The sequence below is a fragment of the Adiantum capillus-veneris genome, chromosome 25, assembly GCF_014529385.1.
Source record: "Adiantum capillus-veneris isolate H3 chromosome 25, ASM1452938v2, whole genome shotgun sequence".
In the NCBI taxonomy this organism is placed as follows: domain Eukaryota; kingdom Viridiplantae; phylum Streptophyta; class Polypodiopsida; order Polypodiales; family Pteridaceae; genus Adiantum; species Adiantum capillus-veneris.
In genome coordinates this window covers 137,700,959-137,724,397 of record NC_140955.1, presented here as the reverse complement: position 1 = coordinate 137,724,397, position 23,439 = coordinate 137,700,959, and the positions used below count along the sequence as shown (strand labels likewise).

The 23,439-nt window shown below is 46.0% G+C and overlaps 1 protein-coding gene across 3 annotated transcripts in view; it reads right to left on the bottom strand.

Moving 5' to 3' along the window:
- LOC147425726 (DNA repair protein RAD5A-like) overlaps positions 1 to 23,439 on the bottom strand; it is a 101,300-nt gene that overhangs the window by 42,631 nt on the left and 35,230 nt on the right. For all 3 annotated transcript variants that reach the window (XM_086499703.1, XM_086499702.1, XM_086499701.1), the window contains exons 13-16: positions 3,639 to 3,761; positions 3,455 to 3,554; positions 3,276 to 3,388; positions 2,906 to 3,181 (exon numbers count right to left, since the gene is read on the bottom strand). In XM_086499703.1, coding sequence (XP_086355829.1) covers positions 2,906 to 3,181; positions 3,276 to 3,388; positions 3,455 to 3,554; positions 3,639 to 3,761 — 612 coding nt within the window. The remainder of the gene's footprint in view (positions 1 to 2,905; positions 3,182 to 3,275; positions 3,389 to 3,454; positions 3,555 to 3,638; positions 3,762 to 23,439) is intronic.

Genomic DNA, 23,439 nt, shown 5'->3' with positions numbered 1-23,439 from the left:
TTCAAAGAAAGACTCTCGTAGCCTTTCTCACCTGTAAATCCAAAGAAAGACTCGTAGCCTTTCTCACCCGTATCCAAAGAAAGACTGTCGTAGCCTTTCTCACCTGTAAATCCACTCAATCTACTTTCAAATTCTCTGTGTTTTCAAGGTCATCCCAAACTCTCTCTGTGTCTTTAACCCAAACTAACCAAGGCTCACTTTTTGAGGAAAAAGTGATTTAATCCCGTCGATGGAACCATGTAACCGGGCGGTAGACTTTACTTCAAACCTTGATTTAGCTTTCACCCATTATTAGTCGTCTATTCTACCTGTGCTATAATGACACAACAAAGGGGAATGGGATACAGATGCTAGATTGCACTGTATGAGAAGACCGACACCAGACTGGCCCCTAAATTAGGCGCCCCTTTCGGTATTTCTTTATTCTTGAACAGAGGGAATAAAAGCTGTGGTTCCCTACAAGCTGCCCTGCACAACCTTGGTTGAATTTCAACTGTTCTGGCCCGATTTCGACAGCATAACTGTCCTAGGACCCTTCACAGTCAGTATTCCCACGCATTGGATGACTTTCCCGACGCATACGGACACTTTGCAAATCCTGGCGAGAATCTGCAGCACGCTGAATTCTCTGTTTTCTGCCCCGAAATTGCGCCAGATCACCTGTACAGCGGTCCCCTTGCGTCCCCGAACCTCTTGGGGGTATTAGGGTCCGTTTAGGGCCAAAACCCTAAACCTGCAAAAATACACAGCAGGCTGTAATTCACTATTTCGGGCTCTGTTTCGCGTGCCAGTCGCATCCGTAGCAAGTCCTCGAGCTTCGGCACCTGTAGGGCTACTTGCCCTTTGAATCGGACGAGATTTTGCACATGAAACCTCTCCGAATCACCTGTACCTGCGGGAGATTAGTCGCTAGCTAATCCAATACCTATGCAAGAGGCTCTTGCCTCGGCAATCGCGCATGAACCCACACAACTGTACATGGTCAATCTGATGAGCCCACTAGAGGGGCATAACCATAAAGAATAGGGGAGAGAGAGAGCAGTGAGAGGTATGCAAGTCATGACATCCTGCACCTCACTGTACATAGAGGGTAAGCCAGCACTCCATTGAAGCTCTCCCACCTGTGAGAGCACTCAAAAACGAGCTCATAGCTGAAAATCACGTTTTTGCCTTCTCTTTAAGTAGTAAACTAGCCTCAGAGTGCCAAGTGTCACTCATTTGTGCATTTTCCCGCTTTAGACCCTCGGGTCTAAAAATATCTCACCTACAACCTCTGTTGACTTGGCCACAGAGTAACAAAATGATCCCCATGTCAAACTGCACGTGATGACACGAAGACATTTTGCAGTCCAAAAATAGCAGTCCCTAAAATTTAGGAGTTTCTGCCATTACATTCTTCTAGGTCATCTGACCTTCTTTGTACATTGCAGCCACACCCAGAACTGAAATGTAGCCTATGTAGCAAAGGATTCCGCTTTGGCTGGCCAATGACCCCACTTTGGCTAACCATAGTCCTTGTCCAACCTTAGTGCTCTTTAGCCCTCAGGCCTAGACTCTCTCTGAACAGTTCCACACTGGCTATGCAATGCAGGGCAGTTAGATTTCCAAAGGGGTGTTTCCAAAAGGTAAAACAAACGAAATTCCCCAAAGAAAGAGAAAATAAACAAGAATGGAATTGCCACTGGCTGGTGAAATTGGATGGCACTACCGGCCACCAGTGTGGCTTTTTCCTGCTCGCAACTCGTGATTTAGAGCTCATTGTACATATTTTTTCTCATTGGGAGAAACTCCCTATGTTTCTGTTGTAGCTCTCTCTCATAGAGGTGGTTTGTAGCCTTCGGGCAGTTATCATTAACTAACGGAAGGATCGAAAGTGCATGGTGTGAACCTTACACAAAGAGAGCTTAGGCACAAAAAGCACTCTTTCATATTGTGGTGTACACAAGTGGGAGAGAGATAAGACCAAACTGGTGTACACAAGTGGGAGAGAGATGAGGCCAAACTCAGTGAGCCTTCCAGCGGGCACCTCTTTATATTCTTTTACAAGGGTACAAACCAAGATGGCTTCATGCCAAGAAACTAGGTGGCAGGACACCGTGAGGTACTAGCTTTGGATTAGTCCATGTTGTACCATACTAACTGCACTAACATAGACAAAGGTGTGCCTAGGCAGACATTGATTTACAAGCGCAGAGCATCTCCTTCAAATGCTCCCTTGGCATCGCCTTTCCAACCATTATTTTATCTAAAGAATGCCTCCTAAGGAAACAATCGGTACAAGGGACAAGTTCTCAGATGATGAGTTTTAACTTTCCTCTCTCGATGAGCCTATAAAAGCCAAGCCTAGGTGATCTAAAGATTGGAATCCAAACATCAAAGCTTGAATCCTTTGTTGGAACGTGTATTTTGGGTTACTTATCTATTTGTAACTGGCTATATCATTGTCTTACCTTAGGGTCTGTGTCCTTATAGGTGGGTTTTGATAAAAGACATTGTCTTGCCAAAATCAAAACTGAAGCTGATGCCAACCATTACTATGGAGATGAACCACCCGCAGATGACTACAAGAGGAATCACCAAGAAATGGACATGGCTGTACCATGATCACTCACAACAGCTTTGAGAGATGCTCGCCAACCCCAATGCACTACACCCTACATCCACAAATATCCCTAGGAGGGAGAATGGCATCTCTCAGGATCAAGCACAGACCTCCCACATACTATAGATCAAAGCTAGGTATCAGCAACAGCAGAAGACTCATTTTACAACAAACAAAAAGTAAAATTTTCTTCCCACTACACCACAGAAGATATAAACACCTTGAACGCTACAATGCATCTCCTGTGTCATTTTGGCCTTTAAAGGCATTAAAAGAATCGTTTTTCACACAGAAGTGACTCACCGGCAGATGGGGCAAGCACCACTTGAGCCACCATTCCAACTTGCATAAAGGCATTCACGACACATGCAGTGTGCACAAGGGGTAAGCACAGCATCTTCAACTGCTTCAAGACAGATAGGACATTCAGCCTTATCATTTTTTTGAATGTCCTCAATCACTTCCCGTATGAATGCTTTAGTAGGCGCTCCTGTTGACTTTGATTCTGTTGCTTTATGGCCACCAATTAGCCGCTTAGCCAACTTCTCCATATCAGCATACTCCTCAGTATCCCCACGACTGGCATGCACATACAGAACCAAAAAAAAAAGTAGTGAATCCATGATATGCACTTCAATAGAGTGAAGGCAGTAACAAGTGACTCAGGCATTACCTTAGCACAAGAAATGGATGATCACAGCACTGGCGTAACCTCAGCAATAGCTCAAGAATAGAAGCATAATTATGCAGCACTCTGCCTTGCTCTACAAATTTGTCAAATTTCACCTGTACCATACATAAATTACTAATAACATCATTTGAAAGTGTTATGATTGCCCCACTGAAAGCTACCTTTGATTTCTTGTATAACGCATCATAGAAGTCACGCTCTGCCTCTGAGAATTCACAATTGACAACGGAAGCCTCACTCGGGGGTAGCTCCAAAATTGGCCTTTCAAAAGTCAACAGTGGCATTACGGCAGTTAAGTAACACACTAGTGAGGGATAATTTTTAGCTGAAGGGTCTTGTGCTCACCTTCCTTCTTGATCAGTACTCTCTTTGGTTCTTCGCAGCATCAAAGGTTTCAAAATGGCTTGGAGAATCCTCAGCCCTCTCTCATCTCCATCCTGGAAGGGTTTTTGCACCAATTTATTCCACCTGTAATTAGACCACTTTAAACATGTTTTCCAAAATAGACATGATGAAGACTTCAACCCCTGCATAGAGTGTGAATACCATTACCTCATGAATGAATTACCAAAAGTGCAGAAGAATCCTCTACGAAGGCAACAGTAATAATTTCATTATGAAGCAGAAATCAAGTCATCAGTCTTTTGGGGCAGGATAAGATAGCTCTAGAACATAGTCAAGGTTGCCACAGTTAGGCATGGAAAGTAGCTGAGAGCTTGTTAATCAGCCTTTTGAAAGTGACATTTCACACACACACACACACACACACACGCACGTGCACACACTTTTTTTGTAAATCAATTTGATTAATTTACCAGTGGGAAACCTCAAAGCGAGGAAAACCCACCAAAAAGATCAGGTACAAGGGAAAGAACACAAAAGTGTTTGGCTGTACAAAAGGCTAAAAGCATTCATAGGAAAGCTAATGTATCTCTGGAGTGATATCACCAACTTCCAAGGCGAACCACAACGATTGCCTAAGAGAAATCTTGAAGAACGGGAAGGGATCTACATTAATGCGATGGAACATATAGCCACTACGCTCTCGCCATAGGGTCCAGTAAGCCCAGAATCTGACCCACATGAGAAAGACCGCGAAGCACTGCAACACCGGTGAAAAAATGCCAAATGTCACAAGGTGGGCACCACGTGCCAATAGAAAAGAACAGACTGAACAACTTTAAGCACTAAAACTAACAACTGAAAGAGAGAGACGACACGCGAAACGGAGTGGCGGAATTCCATCCCAGAGAGTATTGGCCCCAAACCTTCGCGCCCCTTTTGGTATTTCTTTATATTGCATCAACACAGTACAAGCCGGTACTCCAGACTCTGCACCTTCTCTAGGAAGCATGCCAAAGAATGAGCCCTAGCCTCATATTTAAAGGCCCTTGGCTTGAAAAGCAGTTACAATAAAAAGCCTTTAAAACTCAAAAGCTTCTGGTCCAAAAGCAAAGCCAAAAAGCTACCAGCATAATTCACGGAAATCCGTACAGCTTGCCACGTCATCAGCCAACGCAAAACGCGGAAATCCGTCCAACCTGCCACGTCATCATGCCAGCGCAATTTTCAGAAATCTGCTACGCTGCCCTTAGGGTTAGGGTTAGGGTTTCCAAAATTAGGGTTTCTGGCAGAAATTAGGGTTAGGATTTTCTACTCTCGGACAACCACTTCTTCTATTACTTGTTCTTCTTAGGGTTTAGGCCCCTCGGCCGGCATCTGTAAGTTGGCTCCATTCTTTAGGCTTTGACACGTCAGTAGTTTGTTACATCTCCCCTTCTTGAAAGAGAGTAATCGTCCGCGATTACAACATATCTGCAAAACAACTCAAGTTAGCTCAAAAATTTCCGAGGGACATTCCGAGGGACATTCCGAGGGACAATCAATTTGCTCTTTTTATTAAGGAGTTAGCTTCTCCTTTCGGCTGTTTTGATCAAGGAGTTAGCTACTCCTTTCAGTTGTTTTGATCAAGGAGTTAGCTTCTTCTTTCTGCTCTTTTGATCAAGGAGTTAGCTTCTCCTTTCGGCTGTTTTGATCAAGGAGTTAGCTTCTCCTTTGGTCCAGATCGGAACTCTTGATATTCCGGCGTAGTAAAATTAGCCATCACACCCAGACCGTACTGATCTTCACGGGTGTCTTGATGCACTAAAATTACATACCCAGGCAATCTCATCCAATTAGGAATATTCAGTAATTGACACATCACAATGCAACACAAATGCTCACATATGCATGTTACAAGACGCAACAAACAGCGCCGCTGAGCACTCCCCCGAGACAAACAGTCTGCGATATGAAGCTACTCAACGACTACCTCGTCACTCTCCCCGCAAATAACCTAAAAAGGTTTGGGCCATGAGCTCAGAAGACTGTACAACCAAACGCTCCCCAGAACGCAGTCTGCGTCGCTCGGAGGTTCAAGCATACAACCAAACGCTCCCCAGGCATCGGCCGGCGTCGTTCGGAGGTTTTCTAGCATACAACGAAAGCTCCCCGAGCATCGGCTTGCGTCGTTCCGAGGTTCAAACAATACCAAAACAATATTTCTCACTTCTCCACCCGGGAGTAAAAATCGCCAATCAATGAAACCAGTATTGAAACCAGAGTCAAACATTTCAAATCGACACCAAGACAGGTTTCAAACAGATAGCATCCATTTCAAACAAAGGTCAAACAATACTTTCTCAAACAATGTTCAAAAGTATCTAACTAGAAAACAACTAGAGAGGTCATTCAGGGTTTTGTTCGGACAATCGAACTTTGAGGACAACGGGCTTGTCCTTCTACATCACGGTGATGGTTCAGTTCCGGACCTGGAGAGTTGCATCATTCTTGTCGTGCCAAGGCATGCCCAAGAGAACGTCGCAATTGCCCAACTTCGTAATGTGGAAATCGGCTTTTCCATGATAATCTTGTATAGTCACTGGAAGTGCACCAATGAGCAGTACCACTTTCTGAGTTTGCCCCGTGGCTAGCTCAGCTTCAATTTCTCCACCCTCTGCATCATAATCAAAGTGTATCTGCTTCACGAATTCTGGATGGATGAAGTTCTCCACATCTCCGGGGTCAAAGAAAATAAGGGCTTTCAAGCCGTTGACTTTTCCATAAGCTCTGCATAATTCATTAAAACTCTCGAGGTGTATATCATAAATATCGGGTACTAGTCCAATAGCAGGTCTAGCCTTCTTGGCCAGAGGTGGCTGCGGGGATCTGTCTGTAGTGGGAGCAGAAGGTTGCACTGAGGACATCGAGGATCGCTCAGGACATGTATTGAACGTATGCCCTGTTTCGAAACATTCGAAGCATTGGTGTCACGTGACACATCCCAACCCTATGTGTCCGTGGACAAGCTACATCACAGCAGGGTTCAGTCAGTCCAGTCAAGTCTAGATTTAGGAGTGATCTGGCACTTTTGTGAGTATTCGTAGACAGTGCATGCCCAGTCACTGAGTGTAGATGCATATCCTCTGGTTGCACACAGCATGATCATCAGTATTTCCTTCAGAATCCATCAGATTCAGTCAAGGGAATTTTCCAGTGCATTTAGCCTCTTTTCCCTGTTTTTGGTATTTTCACTTATTATTTAAGTGACTTCCCAACAAAAGTAGGTAGGGCAATTTTGCTAAGTTAATATATAAGTAAACCCAAGTTAGCACTTTCTGGCAGAAGAGGCAGCAGGAGCTTCTCGCTCAACAGGCAACTTCTCAACAGTATCCCCTCAGCACCCCTAGCGTTTTCAATTTGCATCCTCGTCGGAAGTTTGCAGATCCCTGGCGTTTTCATCCATTGCATGTTCGCCATCATCATCAGGCAACCCTAGCATTTTCAGATCAACCATATCGCCAGCAGAAGCATCAGCATTTCACTAACGCTAGAGAGAGAAATCAGCGTTTTGGTTTTCAGCCGATCCGCATCAAAAGAGCAGATCAGCGTTAGTGATTTTCAGCCAAAGACACATCAGAAGGCATCAGCGTTTTTGGTATTCAGCCCTTGACAGCACCATATCATCAGCGTTTTTGTTTGTAGCTGAATACTCAGATTTTCAGCAGATAGAAACGCAGCAGATTCAGCCTAAGTGGTTGCAGCAATTTCCCCAATTTCAGCCCATGAAAACGCAGCCAAAACAGTCATTTTCAGACACCAAAACAGCCCCGAAATTCAGCAGATAGAAGACCACAGATTTCAGCCCTAAAGTCGTCGTCGTCATCGGCATAGTCCCAAGTTGCATCAGTCCATTGCATCCGCATTGTACCACTTTGTGCAATCATAAGTAGACTACTCTCGCCGACGAGAGTGGGGCCTTCGGAGAAGGGTTTTACAACGTCTCTAGTGTCGTATCTCTCTTCTCTCTCTCTCTCTCAGTCTCATACACTTGCACGCACAGTGTCCATTCACTTTGTTTGTGACCATTTCATTCTCTCATTAAGAACGGAAGGCTCTCCCTTCCATAAGAACAAAAGGAACCTTGAGCACAGTTCGGAGCACTCATCTTGAGCAAAGCGCAAACAATCATTCCGTTGCACCTAACATTGGTATCAGAGCTTTGGCAGTGTTCTGTATCACTCAAGGAAAGAACCACAAGAATCACAAGAATTGTTTTTGCTTGTTGCGGTCGCACGAACCCAAGTTCGCTTGGGCGTGTCGATTCCTAATCGTGTTTTTGAAGATCCCAAGAAAGAAGGGCTTGTCCAGCCTCCCCTTGTGTCTCTTTTCACTCATTGAGAGCGGACCGTGCACTTAGCGGCCGGCCACTCGACGTGAGGTGGGAAAAAGCAACCTTGGTGTGAGCGCAAAGCTGCCAAGGGGTGCGCCCGCGGAAAGGAGTAGAACTCGGGTGAAGAGAAGATCCTTCTCAAACGCGGTTTGCAAGCGAAAGAAAACCTCAAGAACCTCAAGAACCCAAGAACCAAGACCCCCAAGAACCCAAGTTGGGTATGTTCATGGTTTTGTGTTGGAGATGGTTTCAGGAATTTTCAGCCATGGAGATTCTTGAAGACGAAAGAAGCATGACTCTCGACGAAGTTGAAGCATCGAAGGAGCCACATAAGACTTTGTGTCGCTTTCGGCGCGGCCCAAAGAAGCAAGCGTTGCAGACCTTTATGAAGTTCAAGTACCGCACGCCCCACACATCAGGGTGGGCCGACGAAGAGTCCCTTCCAGGATTCCGGATGCTATTGGCGATCTCCCTCGACGCCATACAATTCGGTACCAGTACCTCACTTTGAAAAAGGAGGGGATGTCACGTGACACATCCCAACCCTATGTGTCTGTGGACAAGCTAGATCACAGTAGGGTTCAATCAGTCCAGTCAAGTCTAGATTTAGCAGTGATCTGGCACTTTTGTGAGTCTATTCGTAGACAGTGCATGCCCAGTCACTGAGTGTAGATGCATATCCTCTGGTTGCACACAACATGATCATCAGTATTACCTTCAGAATCCATCAGATTCAGTCAAGGGAATTTTCCAGTGCATTTAGCCTCTTTTCCCTCTTTTTCGTATTTTCACTTATTATTTTTAAGTGACTTTCCAACAAAAGTAGGTAGGGCAATTTTGCTAAGTTAATATATAAGTAAACCCAAGTTAGCACTTTCTGGCAGAAGAGGCAGCAGGAGCTTCCGGCTCAACAGGCAACTTCTCAGCAGTACCCCCTCAGCATCCCTAGCGTTTTCAGTTTGCATCCTCGCCGGAAGTTTGCAAATCCCTAGCGTTTTCATCCATTGCATGTTTGCCATCATCATCAGGCAGCCCTAGCGTTTGCAGATCAACCATATCGCCAACAGAAGCATCAGCATTTCACTAACGCTAGAGAGAGAAATCAGCGTTTTGGTTTTCAGCCGATCCGCATCAGAAGAGCAGATCAGCGTTAGTGATTTTCAGCCAAAGCCACATCAGAAGGCATCAGCGTTTTTGGTATTCAGCCCTTGACAGCACCATATCATTAGCGTTTTTGTTTGCAGCCGAATACTCAGATTTTCAGCAGATAGAAACGCAGCAGATTCAGCCTAAGTGGTTGCAGCAGTTTCCCCAATTTCAGCCCATGAAAACGCAGCCAAAACAGTCATTTTCAGACACCAAAACAGCCCCGAAATTCAGCAGATAGAAGACCACAGATTTCAGCCCTAAAGTCGTCGTCTGCATCACCGCTGTCGTCATCGGCATAGTCCCAAGTTGCATCAGTCCATTGCATCCGCATTGTACCACTTTGTGCAATCATAAGTAGACCACTCTCGCCGACGAGAGTGGGGCCTTCGGAGGAGGGTTTTACAACGTCTCTGGTGTCGTATCTCTCTTCTCTCTCTATCTCTCAGTCTCATACACTTGCACGCACAGTGTCCATTCACTTTGTTTGTGACCATAGCATTCTCTCATTAAGAACGGAAGGCTCTCCATTCCATAAGAACAAAAGGAACCTTGAGCACAGTTCGGAGCACTCATCTTGAGCAAAGCGCAAACAATCATTGCGCTGCACCTAACAATCAGCCTTCTTGTAACAAGGCGTCTCGTTGACGTGTCAAACGAGGCCGTCGAGGTTGGTTTTCACGGGATTCCCGAGAATTTGTTCGTTGTTGCCGGGAGTTCTGGTTATTGGCCAGAGTTTCTTCTGTGGTAAACTCCAACTTTCCTTTCATGAGCTTGTAGCCGACCGCGGCATGGTCCATAAGCTCTTGCATGGTAGAGACTTGCTTTGAGAGACAATATTCCTGCAATGGTGATGGTAGTCCAATGGTGTAGCGCTCACACTGGTCCTCCAAGGGAATGAACTTAAAGAAGGACACCGGAAGGTACACGTCGAGAAACCTTTGGTTATAGTCGTCCATGGTTTCGGTGGCAAGCATTTTCAAGTTACCCCATTCTGCCAAAATCCGGACTTCAAACATCGAAGTCATGTAACTACATGCAAAAACTGTCTTGAAAGCTTGCGAGGTCCTTGGAGCATGCGGTTGTGTCGCGATTGAACTCCACCATTGCATAGCATTATCTTTAAGAAATCCCGATACTCGAGAAATCTTGGATTCTTCTGTATAGTTCCCCATAGCATAGATGTTGTCGAATTGCTGTAGGAACTGCAATACTTTCTTGCGATCTTTCATCCCGGAAAAAGTGAAAAATTTGACTGTCGTGCTACCATCTTTGAAATCTTTGGGTTGATTAGGCGCATGTCCCGGGTATGGATAATAAGGGTATCCATATGGGCTCCAAACATTGTAGCCTAGTGGCGGTGGTGGTGGAGGTGGGGGCAATGGCGGTGGCAAAGGCGGTTGCACTGGATCAGGGTCAGATGGCTGCACCATATTCCTGAAGACCCCCTCGATTGGAACAGATGGCTGAGAAGGTTGCCGGTTGGAAACTCTCGTACTTTCTGGTGCCGGAGAAGGAGGTACCACCTGGGGCATCAAAGGGGGTAACATGTAGTCAAAAATTGTTGAAAACTTTGCAGCATCGGAAGATTCTGCTGAGGATGCCGCGAAAGAATGTCGTGAAGCTCGTTGAGCAGAAACTGCAAAAATTCTGCTGAATCCATGAATTCCAAGTATTGGGTTCTTAATTGGCTTATGCCCTATAAGACACTGCGGTGAAGACGGGAGCGCGCCCGATGCGCGATGAAGTAAGGGTGGGAGTGGCTAATGAGTCCGGGTTGGAGGGCGAAGATACCTCGAATAATATTCCAATAGCTCTGTCTGCTCTTTTGTAGGACCGGTATGCTTTCAAAAAAGCACACGCCTGATGCTCTGATACCACTGTCACAAGGCGGGCACCACGTGCCAATAGAAAAGAACACACTAAACAACTTTAAGCACTTCAAATAACAACTGAAAGAGAGAGACGACACGCGACACGGAGTGGCGGAATTCCATCCTAGAGAGTATTGGCCCCAAACCTTGGCGCCCTTTTCGGTATTTCTTTATATTGCATCAACACAGTACAAGCCGGTACTCGAGACTCTGCACCTTCTCCAGGAAGCATGCCAGAGAATGAGCCCTAGCCTCATATTTAAAGGCCCTTCGCCTGAAAAGCAGTTACAATAAAAAGCCTTTAAAACTCAAAAGCTTATGGTCCAAAAGCAAAGCCAAAAAGCTGCCAACGTAATTTACGGAAATCCGTACAGCCTACCACGTCATCAACCAGTGCAAACGCCGAAATCCGTACAGCCTACCACGTCATCAACCAATGCAAACGCCGAAATCCGTACAGCCTGCCACATCATCATGCCAGTGCAATTTTCGGAAATCTACCACGTTGTCCTTAGGGTTAGGGTTAGGGTTAGGGTTAGGGTTAGGGTTTCCAGAATTAGGGTTTGCAGGTTTTAGGATTAGGGTTTCCAGAATTAGGGTTTCAGCAGTTAGGGTTTCTGGCAGAAATTAGGGTTAGGGTTTTCTGCTCTCGGACAACCACTTCTTCTGTTACTTGTTCTTCTTAGGGTTTAGGCCCCTCGGCCGACATCTGTAAGTTGGCTCCATTCTTTAGGCTTTGACACGTCAACAGTTTGTACACCAAAACTGTTCATGTAAAACCACCATGGGAAAACAGAGCCACATACAGGCCGATACGCGCCGAAGGAAATCTCGAGTAATGCAACAATCCCACAACAAGTGACAAACATCCTCTTCCACAATCGAGCAACGGACACAAGATGAAGGGCAAATATGGCGTGCCCTAAGAAAAGTACCCACCGGAAGCACACCAAGCAAACAACGCCAAAGAAACAACCGCTCCTTCAAGGGCAAATGGCCGCAGGGTTGCAAAGTGCGCACACACCCCAACAAGGTGATGCAGAGGGAGGCTGCTGACAGGTGCAAAGTCTATCACACAGGCAGAGCGCAGAGATGACCAACTGCCTCTGGGCTGCACGAGGAGGTGTAGGCACACGCCGGCAGGGTGCAGGCTCACGCGCTGGCTCGCACAGGCAGAGAACAGACCCGCGTAGACAAGGAACGGGCAGACAAAGAACTCACTCCTCACTCCCCCCCCACACACACACACACACACAAACACACTTTTTTTTTTAGTAATACCAAATTGAATTACCAATGGGAAACCTCAACTCGAGAAAAACCCATAGAAAACATTACAAGCGGTAAATCGGAAACAGTAAAAGTAGAGCTCGTAGTGGCTAGAAGGGAGCTCATTGAGTTCACAGGCAACTTTAAGAGACTGTCGAAGAGATGTTTTGAAGAAGGATACATACTCCACTTCCATCTGTTGAAACATGAGGATATTACGTGCTCTCCACATTGTCCATAGCACCCAAAATCTAACCTAGCCGTCTACTATTGCGCCTATCTTCAAGGCAGGTGACCCTACAGAGCCTCGAAACTACCGTACTATTATGATTGGACACACATTGGCACAGTTGTATGCATCTATCCTTGAGCAGCAGTTGAGCAGATAGGCAAAGAGTGAAGGCATACGAGCAGCGGGACAGGCCGGTTTTAGGAGAGGCTTCTCCACTCTTGACCATATTCTGACACTCAGAGCCATCATTGAGGAGGGTAGGGCACATGGGAGACGGATTTATTGTAGCTTTGTGGATTCCCGAAAAGCATTTGACATGGTGCCCAGAGCCAGATTGATGCACAGACTACAGGAGATGAGAGTGCCCATTGAGTTGATTTGGGGGATCATGGCTCTATACAGATCAGGGTGGGACACGTACGCACTCCAAAGGGGTTATCTAATTTAGTTCACTCCACTATTGGAGTGAAACAAGGTTGTCCATTGTCTCCTACTCTATTTGGTATGTATATAGATGAGGTTTCTGATTACATTGACAGAGGGTGACAGAGGTGCCCAGCTGGCAAGGACATGGATTCCATTGTTGTTATATGCTGATGATATTGTGTTGATCTCTGACTCACCGGAGGGTATGCAGCGACACTTGGATGCATTACATAGCTTTGCGGAGGATAGTGGATTGTGTGTAAACCTTGGTAAAACCAAGGTTATGGTGTTTAACACCACACCGCAGTGGATCAGGAGATCAGCACCTACATTCATTTATGGTCTGGAGATTGTGGAGTACACAGATGCATACACTTATCTTGGGGTAGTCTTCACTGGGCCAAAGTTTTCTTTGAAGAGAGCAGCAGAGACTAGACTGACTAGAGCGTATGCGGCCTTGGGCGGATTTGAGAGGATGTGTTCGCAGGTTCAGATACTAGCAGCTAGCAGGATATGCCGTCTATGCCATACAGAGCCAGAGACGGAGGCACATTATATATGTCAGTGCACAGTGTATTACGAGATACGGGGTCGCTTCCACTATCTATTCAGAAAAGGCTTTAAACCCTTCTCGAGAATCATGAGCTATCAAGACCAAAGATGCGTTGGCCTATATCTACTTGCGTTACACAGACACAAAGATAGTTTACTGAAGAGATCTAGAGAGAGACAATCCCAAAGACATATTACTGATTTCTTCATATATATACCTAGATGAATCCAGGATAAGCCCAGATTCCTTCACACCAAACACAGGACAGATAGAGGAGCAGCCACCACTGCAAAGCTCAACTCATACTCACACCCGCGGTACTCTCATTGACCAAGCATTGGAACTGGAGAGATCGAGAACGCCCACGACTGAGGAGGAGCTTCACAACATCGATGGAGACTACAACAGAGGATTCGAGCCATACTATCTTGACATCCAAAGTACAGATGAGGATGGATCCATCACCCATTGTATCTTTCTCTTGTATTTGGCACCCATTGTATCAGGGATCACACGTACCCAACACAGTTCGCGCTAGTAGCACTTCTAGATTCATTTTAGTATTTCTTTTTTTGTACTCACGGATTGGTCTCATAGGTCATTTTGGCCTTTTGAAGACGTTAATATATCATTTCATTCTCTCTCTGGATCGAGGTTAACAAGAAAGGAAGGCAAGGAAATAACGTCCACGTCCACACACTATTATTCATCTGACACTAGAGGAGGAGCAAAGAAGACGTGTTGTAACAAACTGCCGACGTGTCAAAGCCTAACGAATGGAGCCAACTTACAGATGCCGGCCGAGGGGCCTAAACCCTAAGAAGAACAAGCAACAGAAGAAGTGTCACAAAGTGATAACGTGGTTGCCCGAGTGCAGAAAACCCTAACCCTAATTTCTGCCAGAAACCCTAATTCCTGAAACCCTAATTCTGGAAACCCTAATTCTGGAAAACCCTAACTGCTGAAACCCTAACCCTAAAACCTGCAAACCCTAATTCTGAAAACCCTAACCCTAAAACCTGCAAACCCTAATTCTGGAAACCCTAACCCTAAAACTGCAACAGCATGGCTGATTTCCAAAAATTGCGCTGGCATGATGACGTGGCAGGTTGTACGGATTTCCGTGATTTACGCTTGCAGCTTTTGGCATTGCTTTTTGGACCAGAAGCTTTTGAGTTTGAAAGTTTTTTTTAACTGCTTTTTGGATCAGAAGCTTTTGATTTTGAAAGCTTTTCATGTAAACCGCTTTTCAGGCCAAGGGCCTTTAAATATGAGGCTAGGGCTCATTCTCCGGCATGCTTCCTGGAGAAGGTGCAGAGTCTGGAGTACCGGCTTGTACTTTGATGATGCAATATAAAGAAATACCGAAAGGGGCGCCAAGGTTTGGGGCCAATACTCTCTGGGGTGGAATTCCGCCACTCCGTGTCGCGTGTCGTCTCTCTCTCTTTCAGTTCAGTTGTTATTGAAGTGCTAAAAGTCTGTTCAGTCTGTTCTTTTCTATTGGCACGTGGTGCCCGCCTTGTGACACGTGTGCGCGCTTTACATGTGAGAATTTGCGGCCTTAAAGACCAAGATAATGTGGACGAAGAGGTAAAAGAACTCATGGCTATGATGGGGGTTCATGAACCGATGCACACAAGAGCTTGGAGAGTGGGCAACAAGAAAAATGGAAGCAATGGGGAAATCTTGAAAGAAAGGGCACTCATCCTTCGTTTTCCCTCCATGGAAGCGAAGGACTTTTTGAAGAAAAGGCCAACTCTTAAGAAGACGGGCATCTTTCTCGGGGATGATTTTACCCTCTCGCAGATCGCTCATATGCAGGAGGTAATGCCGGAGATTAGAGCGGCAAGGGAAAAAGGCAAGATTGCCTTTTACCGAGATGGAAGAGTGATAATACTGGAGCGACGCGCCACATGACGGTACGAGACCTATGGGACCACACTAAAAGTTGCCGCCTGGAATTGTAATGGATCTATGCGCTTTGATGTGGGTGCTTTTGAGGACAGTTTTACTGGAAGAGACATCATCTTCTACTCTCAGACACATCAGGCCCCTGGGCAATCTATGCCTCACATCAATGGATACAGATGGGAGACAGCCTGCAAAGTCCAAATAGGAGACGTGATCAGAGCACAGAGGGCAGGGCTCAGGGGGAGTGGCAGTGTTATCGAGAGAGGAGTTGCAACCTTTGATACATATAGCCCGCAGGGATGAGCATGCTAGGTACATGTGGATGAGATTGAGAGCAGAGACAGGCATTTATCTTTACATTGCTATTTGCTACTTTCCCCTGAGTACGCCAGTCTATGCATCACCCAAAGGACAGTCCCCCTTTTCTATTTTGGATGATGACATATGGGAGTTCTCTAGAGATGGTGACATTATCATTCTAGGGGACTTCAAAGCTAGGACTGCCCATCACCAGACAGTATTTTATGATACTTCAGAGCACATGCTAAGAGAGCTAGATGTTGTAGAGACGAGCGTGTCCAGACTATCACGGGATGTGGAACATACTGATTATGGACTACATGGGAACTGCACATGGACTGGCCATCTTAAATGGCCTACAGAGATTTCCCGCTGCGAGAGGTTTTACATGCTTTCCACACAAACATGGAGCCAGCACAGTGGATTATGTCATGGAACAACCGAGTGTCATCTCTAGTATCAAGATCTCACGGTTGGACCCAGACCTGTTGGGGTGGTAGTGGATCATGCCCTTCTGTCAATGACCATCTCTTTTCAATTTAATGTAGCACACAGTCCACAGGCAACAGCACCTACTCGCTACACCTGCACGCGGGAGACGGACTCTGTATATATAGATGGGATCTACAGACAGCTGTGCGCTGAGGAGCGAGGGCGACCTCTACAGGAGCTTACTACTATACTGACACAGACATTACATGATGCAACAGCAGAGGCATACCCACCATACTCAGCCTGAGCAAAGACGTCGTTCTGGGAGCATACCGCAAAACAGTTGGTATGATGTGGAATGCCGCGAGACTAGAGCCAAACTTCAGAGGCAGTTTCAATCGGAAGGAGACATCATTTATCTTGTCAGTGATCTAGAAAGGTCCGTAGTATCGCATACTAAGCTTTGGAAAAAGCCTCTCCTTTCCCTTTTTCTTTCGTAGACGTGCCTTCTCAAAACGTAAGAGCATCCAATCATCCTCCTTCAGTTTCAAGTCGCAACAATGGCGATCCGCTGCCTTTTTCTGTCGTTCTTGAGACTCCTGCGAAGTCTCGCGAACCTTGGCAAAAGCCATATCCAAATCTCGCGAATATTCATCCGCTTCAAATATCTAACCTTTCGTGCTCAGGAAGGATGGAACCTTCGCAACACTTTCAACAATCTCACATGGCGTCTTCCCCGTCGAAGAGTGTATCTTGTTATTGTAGGCAAATTCCACCAAAGGTAAGTTCTTTTCCCATTGAGTCTTCTGATCGGAGATACAAGACTTCAATAAATCTAAAATCACTGAATTGGCAATCTCAAATTGCCCGTCAGTCTGCAAGTGGAACGATGACGAGAACTGCAACTGCGTGCCAATGTTCTCCCAAATTGCCTTCCAAAACAAACTCATAAATTTGGGGTCTCTGTCGGAGACAATCGTCTCAGACGTGCCATGTAATCGGAAAATCATCGTGATCATTCTGTGTTCGTGGGAGATCAAAAATGAAATCCATTGCAATACTTTCCCAGGGGTGGGTGGGTATGGGTAAAGCCTGTAACAATCCCCGTGCCTTATGCCTGTCAAACTTGACCTTCTGGCATACCAAGCAACTGCGCACAAACTCTTCCACATCCTTTTTGAGTCTCGGCCCAAAGAAGTATCTCTCTACACCCTTCATGGTGGTAGCAATGCCGCGGTGACCCGTAAAAGGTGGACAGTGGCCTTCAGTCATAACCTTATCCCTCAACGGCTGTGTAACGCACAACATAGTCTTTTTCATCAAGTAGCCTTCCCGAAGGGAGTATCCAGCTATTGTCTCCCCATCCCGTATCCGTGTGAAAATATCTGCAAAATCTGTATCTGTGGCATACTGATCGACCATATCCTCGAAGCTCCTATGATGTATCGCAGAAACAGCCAGAACCAACGGTTTCCGAGACAAAGCATCTGCCACCACATTCTTTTGTCCCTGCACATGGACAATCTGGAAGTGGAACTGTGACAAGATGTTCGCCCACCGCATCTGCTTTTCCGAAAGCTGCTTCTGTGACAAGAAGTAGCGCAAACTCTGATGGTCTGTAAAGACAGTAAAATCCGCTCCGAGTAGGTAATGCCGCCACTGAGTAAGAGCATGGATAACCGCCAAAAGCTCTTTCTCATAGATCTGTGTTGTCATCTCCGGCCTAGAGAACAAACGGCTCTCGTAAGCTATGACATGGCCTTCTTGCATCAAGACCGCACCCAAACTACGACCACAAGCATCACAATATACTTCAAATGACTTTTGCAAGTCCGGCAAAGTCAAAATAGGTCCCGTAGTCAATTTCTCTTTCAATGTCCGAAAGACAGTCACCTCTATGGGTCCCCACGAAAAAGGTACTCCTTTCTGTGTCAAGGTATGCAAAGGGGAAGCAACCTCAGCAAACTTTCGTATGAACCGCCTGTAGTACGAACACAGTCCCAAGAAGCTTCTAACTTCATGGACATTCCTCAAATCGGGCCAATCAAGGATAGTCTATATCTTGGCCGGGTCCATTTGCACTCCTCCTGCTGACACAATGTGTCTCAAAAAGTGTATCTCTGGTAGGAAAAATTCACTTTTCTTTGCATTAATCACTAACGTGTGATCTCGTAATGCCTGAAAGACTTGAAGCAGATGATCTCTATGTTCTGCCTCATTCTTGGAGAAAACAATGATGTCGTCAAAGAAAGTGCCAACAAATAGCCTGCACTCTCGAAAAATCCTGTCCATCATCCGGTTAAATGTCGCAGGAGCATTGGTTAAGCCAAAAGGCATCACCAAAAACTCAAATAACCCAAAAGTCGTCCGAAAAGCTGTCTTGTAGACATCTCCTGGTGCTATCCTGATCTGATGATATCCACTCTTCAAGTCAATCCTGCTAAAGCACGAGGATCCCTGTAACCTGTCAAGTATATCATCGATCCTAGGAATAGGAAATATGTTCTTGATGGTGATTTTGTTGAGAGCGCTATAATCGATGCACATTCTCCAAGATCCGTCTTTCTTCAAAACCAACAACACTGGAGAGCAATACGGTGAAGTACTAGGCTGGACAAGACCCTTTTCCAAGAGGTCTTTCACTGGGTTCATAATCTTTTCATTCTGTACTCGGCTCACACGATAAGGTGGCCGATTCGGTGGCGTGCTTCCAGGTATCAGATCAATGGTTTGATCTTCAGGCCCTCTGAAAAGCAGTCGGCATGAGTGTGGAGAAAAAATCACGGCGTTCTTTTGATCAGGTCAAAACATATTCAACCTTTATCAATCGTTCAGTTCTCTCCCAAAAGAATCAGTAAGAAACTGAAGTTCATCAAGTACAATCTCTAAGCCCTTCATCTATCAAAGTCGCTTTCTCAGCCCGGTAGTCAACCACGGCATAGTTCTTGTGGTACCAAGGGATCTTGAGTAGAACGTCACTCGCGTGCCCTGAACACCCCTGTCATTGCAAACGAAGTTTGCCAATGCTCAGTGTAATGGCAACATCCCATCCGGGTGCCAGTCGAACTACCTCTGCCTGTGGCGTCAGTCTGTCGGGCGTAATTCCAAATCGAGCCGCCAATTCCAAGTGTAAAGAAGTTGGCCTTGGCTCCTTCAAAAGAGCTTCTTGATCCTTCACTTTGTCCCAAAAGCGGCAAAGTTTGTACTTTCATTCATTAGATTCGGTGCAGGTCCCACGCCATGTGGTAACAGTTCTGCTTGTCTATCTACCTTTTCTGCCACATTCCTCAGCTGCTCTCGAACTCTCAGGCCTGTCGTCGTCTTTATCATTCTGTTCTTTCTATGCCTTTTTAGGGCACTCCGCGGAGATATGTCCATGTTCCCCGCATCCAAAGCACTTCCCCTCTTTGATGAAGCGAGCTCTCTCCTCAGGAGTAAGCTTGGGTTGTGCATCATTTTTCTCTGGGTTGCTCTTTTTCTTTCTACTTTCATTCCCAGAAGTCTGTTCAGCTCGTTGTGTCATGGCCTCATCTGTGGGGTAGGTCAGACTGCCAGAGTGAATGGCAAAGCCCCGCTTCGCATGACTCATCAACTCCTGAATAGAAGCTGACTTCTGTTCCAAGCAGTAATCTCGGATCTCTGTAGGTAGACCCAAGGTAAACTGCTCAATCTGCTCTCTGAACGAGATCTTCTTGAATGAAGAGGCGGGTAGAAAAGAGCTCCAGAATCTTTCACAATAAGCATTGATTGTATCTTTCTTGGTCATCCGAAGATGGTTCCAAGCAGCTCGTACATCTCGTTCATATTCTTGCGTCAACCAAGAAGAAATAAAAAGCTTCTTAAATTTCAGCCATTTAACTGGCGCACTCTTGTTAAAAGAAGCATGGACCACCAAGTACGAGCATTCCCCTTAAGGTAAGAGGTAGCTCTCCGAATCTTGGAGTGCTCTGAATAGCGTCCTCTCGCGAAAGCGATGTCAAACTGCTGTATAAAAGACAAAGCCTTCGAAGCATCTAAGTATCCTGAAAAATATCAAACTTGATCGAGTGGCCACCTTCCTTAAACTCTCGGACTTTCTTGCTTTTATCTTCGAGAAAGTCATACTAGTTGGCTTTGTAAAAATTCTTCTTGTTCACATAAAACTTTCCGTCATCGGAATCTGAGCTGTCTGTAGACGAGTCCTCAGTAGAACTGTCAGTCTCTGGGCGAGATGTAGCCTTCTTTGCCTTTTTCTTGCCCTTTCCGAAGCTTTGTTTCTTGCTTCGCTTTTTACCTTTTCTGTCTTCTTCGCTTGAATCCGAGGAGCTAGAAAAACTATCAGAAGAAGAACTGGGTACTTCTTCAAATCGAACACGCTTCTTCTGTTTCTTTGCCTTGTCAAAAGTCGACTGACGACCCAAATAACCTGGAAAGTCAGTGCTTTTCTTCTGCTTTTTGCAATGCTTTTTGGCTTTCTTTTGCGCGTCAAAAAGCTGAGCAATCTGTGCATCAACCACGTTCTCCAGTTCCTTCTCCGTATATTTTCTTGGAGGCAGAAGGTTTCTTGAGAGCGGGTTTCGGGAGTGGTGTTGTGGTTCTCTGCCACTCCATCTGTACCTCTTCCAAAGAGGTCTGGTTCATATATTTTGCCATCTTCGGGTCATTGGCAAAATTGAGCATCATCTTTGTTGCATCGCCAATCAACTGGCGACGCTCCATCTCTCGCCGCTCCGCCTGAGTAGGCCAAGGCGGGCCATACTCTCTGTCGGAATCTCCAGATACAGAGGGAGTCGACTGATCCTTGCGTGAAGCCATAGGTGCCACGGAAAAAAAATCGGGGATCGGATTTTCCGTAGAAGAGAAATCGGCCGTGCTCTGATACCACTGTAACAGACTTGGACACTCCAAGTCAAGAATCAACCGCGACAGCACCAAATAACCACTTCAAAACAAGTCACAGATCACAATAGATTTGCACTGGCCCGGCGGAGTTCCATGCCTAGAGATATTGGCCCCAAAGACTGGCGCCCCTTTCGGTATTTCTTTTTGTATTAATCAATCATCAAAGTACAAGAGAGCGGTTAGGGTTTCACTCTCAGACTCTGCGTCCAGATGCCCTGAGAAGTGAGACTCTCACCACTTATTTAAAGGTTACAAGGGATGCCCAAAAGAAGAGCCCCAAAAGCTTTTAAAATAAAAAGCATCAGTTCTCTCTCTCTTAGAGTCTTTTTTTATTAAAAAAAAGCAAGTTCTCTCTCTTTCTCATGGCGTGGAGAAAAAGCAAGATCGCGTCGCTCATCATTCCAAAAAAAAAAAAAAAAAGCCTCCGCGACTTCCGGAAATTAGGGTTTCTGGTAGAAATTAGGGTTTGCAGGAATTTTAGGGTTTTTTGGCAGAAATTAGGGTTTCTGCTGTCCGCCACGTCATCACTTTGTGACATGAGATCCGCCATCAATCGATGCTGGATCTCCTGTGATTTAGCTATTTAGCTATCCCAGCTAGCTGTGTACTTTGCTTAGTTCACATCGAGCAGCTTAGGATGCCATAGTATTCTTGTTTTGTTATGTTGTTAGTTAGTTTATTTTGTCACTCTGACTTTGTATCAGATCCACCACATTGTAACTTTCTGATCTCATAGGTCACTTTTACGCAGACTGCAGGACAGTGATAGGGCGAGTACGTACTACTGAGGGAACGTCTGACATGGTCCACTCTACTATTGGAGTGAAGCAGGGATGTCCCCCTATCTCCGACTCTTTTTGGGACGTTTGTAGATGAGTTTTCACACTATGTAGAATGTCAGGGAGACGAAGGGGCTCAGCTAGCATCCCCCTATCTCCGACTCTTTTTGGGACGTTTGTAGATGAGTTTTCAGACTATGTAGAATGTCAGGGAGACGAAGGGGCTCAGCTAGCATGGACATGGATCCCGTTGTTACTATATGCTGATGATATTGTGTTGATGTCTGACTCTCCAAAGGGGATGCAACCATAGTTACCAAAGAACGCGTTCCGTAGGCCCTGGAATGCCGGAACGCCTTCCCTACCCCTCTGCCAAGCCAGAACGTCCCGGAACGTTTTGCCGTTCCGGGTGACCACTTGATACCGGAACGGCCAACTCTCAAAAATAGGGAGAAATAGGCAGTTTTTTGCAAATTTGTAGTGAACATTAGGTGTTCTTTTAAGTGTGCAAGGACTCAAAAATTAAAATGCACCCCCTCACACCCATTCCCTTCTCAAGCATTATTTGGGTGTTTTTTATGCCTCCCGTTCCGCGAGGGTCCCCGTCGTCGTTCCCGTTCCGCGTTCCGGGTAACTCTGCATGCAACGTCATTTAGATGCTTTGCATACATTTGCTCATGACACTGGATTGTCTGTCAACCTTGGGAAAACCAAGGTTATGGTGTTCAACACCACACCACAGTGGGTCAGGAGGTCAGCACCCACATTTACGTATGGCCAGGAAACTATGGAGTACACAGATGCATATACCTATCTTGGGGTAGTTTTCGGTGGACCGGTGTTCTCACTGAGGAGAGCATCAGAAACTAGACTAACGAGAGCATATGCAACCTTGGGAGGACTGGAGAGGATGTGTTTGCAGGTTCAGTTTCAAGAACCGTGAACAAAGCTCTGGCTTTTTGACACTCTAGTGACTTCAGCTATGCTCTACGGAGTTCAGGTATGGGGACCCTCAGTAGACCATCATGGGAGATCTGGCAACATAGATGGATGGAGATATATGGAGAGGCCTTTGGTCTCTATGATCGCTCCGATGATTCGGGCTAAGGCCTCAGTGCTGCATGAGATTATCCGAGCCAAGCTAGCACCCCCCCCCCCCCCCCCGTGGTTGAGGCATTGACTGGATCAGTATCCTTTATACACAGTTTATGGGATCTCCCCAGGGACAGATATGCTCGGCTCGCCTTGGAGTCTTCTCGACAACTAGCGCTACAAGGCGATACAGCATGTTGGTATGGACAGATGACTGCATGGGTTTAGTCACATGGTTTCAGCATGAATAGACTACCTCCGTTCAATATTTCCTGGATGCACCCTCCCTGTCTCTCACACGGACAGAGATCACCAGACTCATACGCCAGGATCTGATTCAGCTAGGTACCAAGAGCACATGGATACAGCCGACACAAGAGTTGGGCACGAAGATGGCCTTCTACAGAGAGCATCTTCTCCAACTCACGAAGGACTATTTTGTGACTAGGCCTGCATATATGGATACGCACTTATCTCATGGGATACGATGCGCTATTGGGCAAATACGCACATCCTCACATCAGCTCCAGATTGAGA